This window comes from Panthera tigris, chromosome X (assembly GCF_018350195.1).
Source record: "Panthera tigris isolate Pti1 chromosome X, P.tigris_Pti1_mat1.1, whole genome shotgun sequence".
NCBI lineage: Eukaryota > Metazoa > Chordata > Mammalia > Carnivora > Felidae > Panthera > Panthera tigris.
Window position 1 is genome coordinate 19,052,284 of NC_056677.1, and position 10,468 is coordinate 19,062,751.

Genomic DNA, 10,468 nt, shown 5'->3' on the forward strand with positions numbered 1-10,468 from the left:
ATCTTCATTTCTAAACATGTTTTATCTGCATATGGAATTCTTTTTTTTTTTTTTAATTTTTAGAGGGAGAGAGAACGAGCACGAGCAGTAGAGGAGGAGGAGAGAGAGAATCTGAAGCAACCTCCCCCACCTCTGCCAGCGCAGAGCTCAACGTGAAGCAGGGCTCAATCTCATGACCATGAGATCATAACCTGACCCCAAACCAAGAGTCGGACACTTAGCCAACTGAGCCAACCAGGCACCCCTCTGCATATGGAATTCTGGGTCAATTGTTCTTGTCTTCCAGCATTTGAAAAAAATATTATGCCACCTCCTTCTGGTCTCCATGGTTTCTCATGACAAATCTGATATCATTTGAACAGGTGTTCCCCCTATAGGTAATGTGTTCTTTCCATTTGCTTTCAAGAACTTTTCGTTGTCTTTAGATTATATAAGTTTCATTATACTGTGTACTGGCAGGGATTTCCTTGGGTTTATTGTGTTTGGGGTTTACTAATATTCTTGAATTTGTAGGTTTATGCTTTTCAGGAAATCAGGAAATTTTCAGTACTTATTCTGCTGTATGTTTGCTCATACCCATGTTCTTTCTCATCTTCTGCAATTCTAATGAATATCAGAGCATATATTATTGTCCACAGGCCCCGGAGGCCCTGTTATTTTTTTCAGTCCTTTTTTCTCCCTGTTGTTAAAGTTGGGTAATTCCCAATGTTCTACCTTTAAGTTCACTATTTCATTCCTTGTTCATTTCCATCCTTTTATTGAGCTATAAAGGGATTTTATTTTGATTATTGTATTTTTCAGCTCTAAAATTTCTACTTGGTTCCTCTTTGTATCTTCTACTTTTTGCTAAGATTTCTTTCCTCATTTGTTTCAAGTATGTTGTTAAGTGCTCACTGAAGCTTTTTTTAAAAAAAAATTTTTAATGATGGTTGCCTTTAAATCCTTTTCAGATCATTCCAATGCCTCTTTATTCTCAATGTTGGCATCTATTCATGTTTTTGTCCTTATTCATCCTAATTCTTGATATGATGGGTGATTTTCAGTTCTGTCTTAGACATTTTGTGTATTATGAGAATTTAGATATGATTGAAATCTCTAATTTTGCAAGCCTCCACTGACACCACACTGGTGTGGGAAGTTGGGCCTTGCCTCCTTACTGCCAGGCAAATGTGGAAGTCCAGGCTCCCTATTAAGACTCCATAGACACTGTGAAAAAAAGTAAGGCATGCTTCATTATTACTTCTAGGTGAGGACAGAACTCCAGGCTCCCTATGTGGTTTCTATTGACCTAATTGGGGAGGAGGATAGAGAGAGGGCATCCCATTACCTCTGGGCAGTGCTGAATATACAGTCTTGAAGACTTGGTCTCTTTGGACATCACTGCAGCAGGGAGAGGGAGGAGCATCTCACTACCAAACAATGTGGACAGAAATCTAGGCTCCGCACTTGACCTTTATGGATGGGGACAGGGGAGATGCACTGTATTTTTGGTTTTCTGCAATAAGTGAGCAGGGTAATTATTATCAAAAAGATTTCTTTCTTGCTAGGCTGCTCCTTTCTTGGTCCTTTGGCTTAAAAGAACAGGTTTTCCTTGGCACTTCTTTTTTGGCTGTGCCTGTAGGTATTCCTGAGTTGCAGGCTTCTCCAGCACCCAATCTAGGATATAAGGGAGGCCAAAAAACAAAAAATAAAAACAACCACACCAGCGAAAAAAACCAAGGGAACTCAGCATTTTGTCATTCCTAAAGTTCCCAAATCCTTAGCTGGTCTGTCTTCTTCTCTCCAGATTTCAGTCTTCTTGTTTTATATATAAAATAAATAAACAGAAGGAATAGCGAGAAATGTGACTACACCATCTTGTCCAGAAACAGAACTCTCCCTCTTCTCCTTTTTACTTTTACGTTTATTTATTTTGAGAGAGAGATGGGGGGGGGGGGTGGGTAGGGCAGAGAGAAGATCCCAAGCAGGCTCACAGGTGTCACCACAGAGCCTAATGCAGGGCTCAATCCTACAAAGTGTGAGATCATGACCTAAGCTGAAATCAAGAGTCACTTAACCAACTGAGGCAGCCAGGCTCCCCTACTTTTTTTTTCTAATGTGGCCACAAGAAAATTTAAAATTGTGTGACTCACATGATGTGCCCATTGGACACAGCTGCTGTAGATGAAGCTTTTCCAAGTCAGTCCTTCCCACCTCTAGAAGCCCACAATTCTAAGGATTGTTGTTTGGTTTCTGTATATAATGCAAATGATGTAGATAACTGTTGTTCTCTCTGCTTACCTAGGTGAGAGCTATCAGAAATGAAAGTCCTAGAAAGCCCTTCAAATGACTCAAAATAGAGCCAAGGGATAATTGAAGGTTATTATTTTTAAAACTCATGCCAATATGTTAAAATTTCCACAGGAAGTAGTTGGTAAGCAAGGATTTCTCCAGCGGGGCTTACCACAGGTGCTAATCAGCTTACAGTATTTTTTTTTGTTTTTTTTAATGTTTGTGCTGAAAGGAGATTTAATTACCTCAATAGCCTCACTTCTTCATATACCTAAATAATGCATCCCCCCACTCTGTGGAGAAGAAACTAAATTTGAGAGAGAAAGGCTTAATGGGTAGCTAAAAATAGCACTGTAGTCTCCTTGAAAAGAACTCCCAGCACTCCCTATTCCTCCTTTTAGAAAGACTTCCCTTTTCTGAAACTGCTAATAAATGGTTCTTGTCTCCTTGTGATTCTCTCCCTCATCCTACCTTTCCAGGTATTTTCAAAGACCATTGAAATTCATTTCCCTCCAATATTCATAATAGGTAATCTTACTGAAAATCCACTGGATCCTTGACAGAACAATGCCAGGAACTTGCCCATGAAACTTAGTTTCCTAGAAGCCTTAAAAATGAGAACAGTGCCTCACAGCTTTTGGTATAAGATGGAAGGTTCTCTCCCCAGCACTGCAGGGTGCCCCAGTGGTCCAAGGGGCTCTCTTCTCAAGTGTTTCCCCAGGAATATGTGTTTCTCCACGTGCCAAAAAAAAAGACCTTGAAAGTGATTGCTAATTTCCTTCTCCCAACTTCAGTAGTTTGTTTACTCCCTGTCCTTCATGAAGTATTTTACATCGTGTAGTAGGTCTTCTCCACATGCTCTCTTCTTATTTTCTTGACTTTTTTTTCTTACTTCTTCACTTGGTTCCCTGTCTTCCCTTTCTCATTATCTACTCATATGGCTGCTCTGATTCCTGAAGATATTCTCAAACCTATTTTCCATTTGACTCTATTTCTTGGGAAGAATACTCATTCTCCCAGTTTCAACTAAACTTCTATGCTGATTATTCTCCTATCTTTCCTCCTGTCTTTTTATCTGAACTAGAGTCCCAAGTCTCCAGTCCTACTTTGCATACCCACTTGCAATTCTCCAAACTAACACAAACTGGACAGGTCTGAAACCAAACTCCTTTTCTTGCCCTACAGATGACGTCCCCTCCATCTTCACTGCCAAAGAGCTCCAAGATTATTTGCTTCAAGGAACCCCCAGCCTGTCAGCTTGAGTCGTCTTTGATGAAACACGCTCTTTATCTCTACAATCAGGCACCAAATCAAGCATGTTTTCCCCTACAAATGGGAGTGTAGTGAAACCAGAAAGGCCTTGAAGCTAATCAGACCTGTGTCTAAATTGATCTAAGTTATTCACCATACCTTTGCATGAACTTGAATATATTATGTGACAATTAGGAGTTTCAGTGTTTTCACATGAGAAAAGAGGAAGATGCATATGATGGAGCTGCTATGATGAGTAAAATGAATGAGTAAAATGAACATGCATTTTACATGTTTGGCATATAGTAGGACTAAAAATATTAGTTGCTACTTGGGCCCCTTCTCATTAGAGCTGTTCCTTTCTTGAATTAGCACTGCCACACTGTGTTCAAGTCTCTCAGTTCGATACACTTAAAATACCACCAACACAGCCCCCGTTCTTCACTTCATGGTATCCTGCTTTCCCCACACGGCCCTGCGTCCTTGATGAATACTGACAGGGTCAGAGAACTCCCTCACTCTAGATTCACTCCCCCTCTTTTTTTCCTGTATTAACTTGAAATGTTTTTGATGGTCTTTTTAGTTCCGGAAAGTTCCCCCTTTCTTTTACCCTGACCCAAACTATTTTTCTCCATTTCCCCTTTCTCCTTAACCTAAGCCTTCTGTCCTAGTCCTCCAGGCTGCCCTCATCTCTTCCCCAAGGCCACATTGGTTTCTTCCCCTAAAACTTTAAGATCCTCCTATCTCTCATTTCACACCTCCTACTCAAAGAATAAATCTCCATCTCTTAGAGGGCTATGCCTCAACTTTCCAGCCTCCCACACCTCCCTCCAGCCCTTTTGGCCTGCCATCATGATTAATACCTAATAGCATCCTGAATTGTGTTTACTTGCTATTGTACTAGATGAGTGCTTAAAACTTCTTGGGTTGCACATACAAGTTAATACTTTAAAACCAAATCTTGTTACAAGCATTAGTTTTACTTATTTTTTTGCCATTGTAGAGACCTTTAAAAATCATTTGTGGTCCTCAGTTCACTTTTTAAAGGATATTTTACCGAAAATGGAGGGTAAAACATTAGGGAAAAAAAAGTTTAAATTGAATTAATATAGATTTATGAACAAATTCTTATTACCTTTATTTTCTTCATTTTGATGTGGAGAGAGTAAATTCTATCAGGAAAATTCTTAGGCAATTGGGAACTTTCATAATTGTCTCTACACACCTACTCTTTCTGTGACATGTGTTATTGAGATGCGGAGACTTCCTACTATGAACAAGGAATGTAACTGTGTTTGGATCTCTGTGTACATGAGGTAAATATTACTGTGTTATTCCACAGATAGCAGAGCTAAGGCATAAGTAGCTTAGAACTTGCTCAAGGACTCACAGCTAAATATGGTACAGAATTGAGATCAGACCCCAGTTATTTGGGCTCTTGTGTTCAGTTTTTTTAAAAATGTTTATTTATTTATTTTTAGAGAGAATGGAGTCCGGTAGGGGCAGAGAGAGCAGAGAGAGAGAGAGAGAGAGAGAGAGAACCCCAAGCAAGCTCTGTGCTGTTAGCATAGAGCCCAATGTAGAGGGCTCGATCCCAGGATCCATGAGATCATGACCTGAGCTGAAATCAAGAGTCAGACATTTAACCAACTGAGCTACCCAAGTGCCCCTAGGCTTTTGTGTTCTTGACAACTATTCCATACTGCTGCCACTTCTTTAGACCCTATAGTATTAATATGGTTCTGTGCACAAAGCAAATACACCAATGTGTAGAATGATAATGACAGCTTTTGCCATACTATATTGCACCTGCAGGATAGAATAATGGCCAAACACTTATCATCCAAGTAGACCATTTCTACATGTATTTATAAACTATAAAGTGCTATATAGATGTGAAATCAACTACAATTATTATAATTACCAATTGTTAACTGGAATTCCACAAGTCTAGGTTGCCTTAGATTATCAAAGAAGAGTAAATGAAAATACTGTCAAGATTATTTCTAAGGAAGTCCCACCAGCAAGAATGCTTTAAGATGACAACATTAACTCATTTACAGTAAAACTTTGTGGAAATTACAGTTTAAAATGATAATATTTCTTAATATTTTACTCTCTTATTGTTGTCTATCAAGTGTAAGGTAAGGGACCGCCCTAAACAAAATGGTGATGAATGTCTTAAGCACACTCCTCTCTTTTCTTTCATTACCTTTCTTTTTACCTTCAGATATACTTTACCGGAACCCCCAACCCTTCCTTCTTTGCCTCTGTTCTATAAGAACCTCTTAGCCAGGGGCTCCACTAGAATGCATCTAATTGACAACTTTATACTTTGGGGTGTGTGTGTGTGTGTGTGTGTGTGTGTGTGTGTGTTGTAATAACAAGTTATTGAGGTATCAAACCATAACCCATGGGATAAATACCTAATGGGAATATTTCGGAAATAAGCGCTAAGCCTGTTACAGAGATATTCAAAGCAAAGGATATCACATTGGTGGCCCTTAATTTAGGTGACAATCAGTTTCTCCAACTGGTAAGGCCAATCATAGATGGTAATGAATGATCCTGAAGGCACAATCTCTCTCAGTACCTCTAATAGTTATAAAAGTCTTCTATCCCAGTAATTTACTAAAAGGAGATTCCCCCCCCCCAAAGTGCACTGCTTTTGTACATAGTTACCCTTCTCCCTAATTCTATGACTTTCTTTCATTTCATGATCATGCCTTCTACTTTCTATCGCCGACATGAAACAATAGGAGCAGAGACAAGTCACTTCACAGAAGAGTGAGAGCTCCTGTGTCTAAGCTAAGAAATGGTTCTGAATTTATACTCTCAAGGATCTGCTGAGCATTCCTACTCAAGTCTGTAAGTATATTAGGGCCTGGATTTCATTCTCTCTTTGATGAAGAAGAAAAATAAAATGACCCTAACACATCCAACACCTCTAGAATTCTGTGGTTCTGTAATACATGGTATTATTCCATGTAAAGATGAAGCCCTAGACAGAGAAATATAGTATACTCTTCATTAACTAAAAGCCACATTGAACTAAAATTTCCCTTTTTAATAATGAACTAAAAGATACTGGGAATGCTTTAAAACTCCTAGCATAATTCATAAAGAGGTGTGGAAGACTTGTAATGTGTCTGGTCAAAATACATATGGGTGAATAACCACATGAAAAAAATTCATTAATCAATATTCACCCAGAGCAGTGTTTCCCAAATTGTATGGCTAAGATACAATTTGTTAGTTAGTGAGAAGTGCTTTTAAACAGGTGGTGGGCCCTGGAGGGTCAGTTAGACTTAACGACTTGCTTCCAAAGAATAGCGTGATAATATTTATTACTATGATGGAAAGCTAGAAATAATAATTTTACAGTAGGAAAACCCTGAGTAATACTACTTAACCAAATGACCAAGGTTAAAGTCACCAGTGATGGCTCATGTTGCAGTGTGCCTTTAAATTTTGCATCAGATGTGCCCGCCGACCACATCCTAGTATCAAGTCCTCTGATTGGTCAGGCCTTCAAAGCCCTGCCCCCAAGTCAAACAATAGTTCCCTCTGTAACAGCTGCTTAGCTAAGGCCGGGCGACATAGTCCGTTGGTCAAGAGCCTGATGAGAGAGACCTCGGACTACATCGTCTTCCAACTCTAGGTAGGCAAGAGGCCAATACCAATCTCACCATTACTCAGCAATGGCCTGGGCCCCAGAGAAAAGGGAAGAGCCTAATCCAAGAGATTTCAGAGCCGGTCGGGACGACAGAGGTGGTGCCAGTGGCGGTGGTGGTGCCAGTGGTGGCGGTGGTGGCAGAGGTGGTGGCAGTGGCGGCGGCGGCAGCAGAGGCAGGGGCGGAAGTGGCAGGGGCAGGAGCTGCTACGTGGAGGTCTTCGGCCCCCGAGAACCACCTCTGTGCTTTAAATTAAATAACAACATGATTGGTGTGGTGATTGGTCGTGGTGGATCCAAGATAAAAGACATCCAGAGTACGACCAGCACCAAAATACAGATCATGAAAGGCGATTCTGAAGCAGAGGTGAAAATTTTTGGTACCAAGGATATGAAAGCAAAGGCCAAGGCGGCTATAGAAACTCTCGTTAAAAAACAAGAACGAAGCTACACTTCAGAATCCAGTGTTGATAATGCTGGCCCTCAGCCCTTTGTGGGACGAGATTTTCACACAGATACCACTGGTAGACAAGTTCAGCCACTGATAGAGTGGGATCAGGTCAGGGCAGAAGTCGTAGAGTGGGAAAAAAGAAAATGGGCAGATTTACCACCAATTCAGAAAAATTTTTATGTAGAATCCAAAGCAACAAGGTCAATGTCTCGAGTTCAGGTAGATATGTGGAGAAAGGAAAATTTTGACATAATGTGTGATGACTTGAAAGATGGTGAAAAGCGTCCCATCCCCAATCCCATCTGTAAATTTGAGGATGCTTTCCAACCCTATCCTGAACTTATGAAAAACATTAGAAGAGCTGGTTTTCAAAACCCAACGCCGATTCAGTCACAGGCATGGCCAATTATTCTACAAGGAATCGATCTTATAGGAGTTGCCCAAACGGGAACAGGCAAAACTTTGTCCTATTTAATGCCTGGGTTTATTCATCTCAATAATCAACCAGTATCGAGAGAGGAAAGGAATGGACCTGGCATGCTGGTCCTTGCACCCACTAGAGAATTAGCTCTTCAGGTGGAAGCTGAATGTTCTAAGTATTCATACAAAGGTCTTAAAAGTGTTTGCATATATGGTGGTGGGAATAGAGATCGACAAATACGAGACATTACCAAAGGAGTAGACATCATTATTGCAACTCCTGGACGACTGAATGATCTGCAAATGAATAAGTTTGTCACCCTACAAAGCGTAACCTACTTAGTCCTAGATGAAGCAGATAAAATGCTAGATCTGGGGTTTGAACACCAGATAATGAAGATTTTATTAGATGTGCGCCCAGACCGCCAGACCATTATGACAAGTGCAACCTGGCCAGATACCATTCGTCAACTTGCTCAATCTTATTTGAAAGAGCCTATGATTGTTTATGTTGGCACTCTGGATCTAGTTGCTGTAAATACAGTGAAGCAAATTGTAATTGTTACCACAGAAGAAGAAAAACGATCTCTTATCCAAGAATTCCTAGAGAGCCTGTCACCCCAAGACAAAGTCCTCATCTTCGTCAGCAGAAAACTTGTCGCTGATGACTTATCCAGTGATTTAGGCATACAAGGTATCCCTGTACAATCACTGCATGGTGACAGAGAACAACATGATCGTGAACAAGCACTAGAGGACTTTAAAATCGGACAAGTGAAAATATTGATTGCTACCGATTTAGCATCCAGAGGTCTTGATGTTAATGATGTCACCCATGTGTATAATTATGACTTCCCCCGCAATATCGAAGAATACGTACACAGAGTGGGGCGTACTGGAAGAGCAGGGAGGACTGGCATATCGATTACCCTCATGACTCAAAATGATTGGAAGATTGCCACTGAATTGATTAAAATTCTGCAACGAGCAAATCAAAGTGTCCCCAAAGATCTTATAACAATGGCCGAACAATACAAGTTACATAAGCAAAAAAAGGACCCAGGAAGAAAATCAAAATCTCGTGAAAAACCCAAGAAGTATTGTTGATATCTACGTTGAAAAGTCGTACTACACTACCTGAAGATTGAAGATATGTTAAAGATCTATAATATTCAAGATACATCAAAAAGTTTTAGAAACATATTAGCAGCTTAAGGACATTTACCCAGTTATTAAATACAAGTTTCCAATGTTGTGTATGTTCCTTAATAAAATCAAAAGTGTTGGAAAAATCAGAGAGTGAGAGATTATGTGGGAAAAAATTAAATGTGATGTGTTGGTTCAAGTCTAGTTTTTTTTTTTTTTTAATAGCCTGCCATGTCCATCTGTGTCTTCTCTAACAGACTGGGAGCAGACAACAATGGTGCTTTTCCTGCTTTAAAAAGCTGCACTGAATTGAAACATAATTATCATCAAGTTTATCTTGGTCAAAATATTCTATTTTCCCCCAGTGGTTAGTTCCACAACAACCCCTAAAAATATGTCCATTGTCATTCCCTAATTGAAAAAAAATTCATTAGAAAATAAATGCTCAGTCGTCTAGTAGATTCCACAATTCTGTTTCTATCACTAACTTTTGGTTAAAACTTCTGTGGAGGCCACTTACCTTCTGAAGGCTTCACTTTCTTCACTAATACATTGGGATGGTTGTAGTAAATAATTTTGGGGTCCCCTTCACCTCTAAATTCTATATTGTAACCAAATTTGTGTAACTCAGCCTTTACTAACACTTTATTTTCTAATCTAGGAAGAAAAATCACATCCTTGTGTAACAAATTGGAACAATGAAACCCTTTTTAATGACAGGATAGTACATTCTTCATTTTTATTGATTTTTGAAATGTGACTCACATTTATCTTTATTTGCTTTTCACCATATTTTATTTTTCAATTTGTCTTGAAAAGGTCAAAACTTCATTTATACATAATGAGAAAAATTAATGTGAAAGAAAAATATATCTTACATACTGGGAAAAACATTAAAAATTCAACCAAATGACACTTTTGCCATAGGAAACAAAATTTTTTTTTTCATTTTACTTAGAGAGAGAGAGAAAGTGAGCAGGAGGGGGATAGGGGCAGAGAGAGAGAGGGAGAGAGAATCCCAAGCAGGCCCCACATTCAGCCCAGAGCCTGACGTGGGGCTTGATCCTATGACCCTGAGGTCATGACCCAAACTGAAATGAAGACTCAAACAACTGAGGCACCCGGGTGCCCCACTATAGGAAGCAATTTTAGTTGAACTCCGAATTTATAATGTATCTCAAATGTTTTATTTAGAGGCAATACAAATCTTCTCATATTCCAAGAAGTCCTCCCAAAGATGCTAAATTTTAAAATTC

General features: G+C 39.5%; 1 protein-coding gene across 1 annotated transcript; it reads left to right on the plus strand.

Moving 5' to 3' along the window:
- Positions 1–7,116: 7,116 nt before the first annotated feature.
- Positions 7,117–9,361, plus strand: DDX53 (DEAD-box helicase 53). The gene has a single exon (XM_042974442.1). The coding sequence runs from the start codon at positions 7,224–7,226 to the stop codon at positions 9,171–9,173; it is 1,950 nt and encodes a 649-aa protein (XP_042830376.1). The 5' UTR covers positions 7,117–7,223; the 3' UTR covers positions 9,174–9,361.
- The last annotated feature ends 1,107 nt before the right edge of the window (positions 9,362–10,468 follow it).

Coding starts and splice junctions, on each gene's coding strand:
- DDX53 (XM_042974442.1), top strand. CDS start 7,224: ATGGCCTGGGCCCCAGAGAAAAGGGAAGAGCCTAATCCAAGAGATTTC.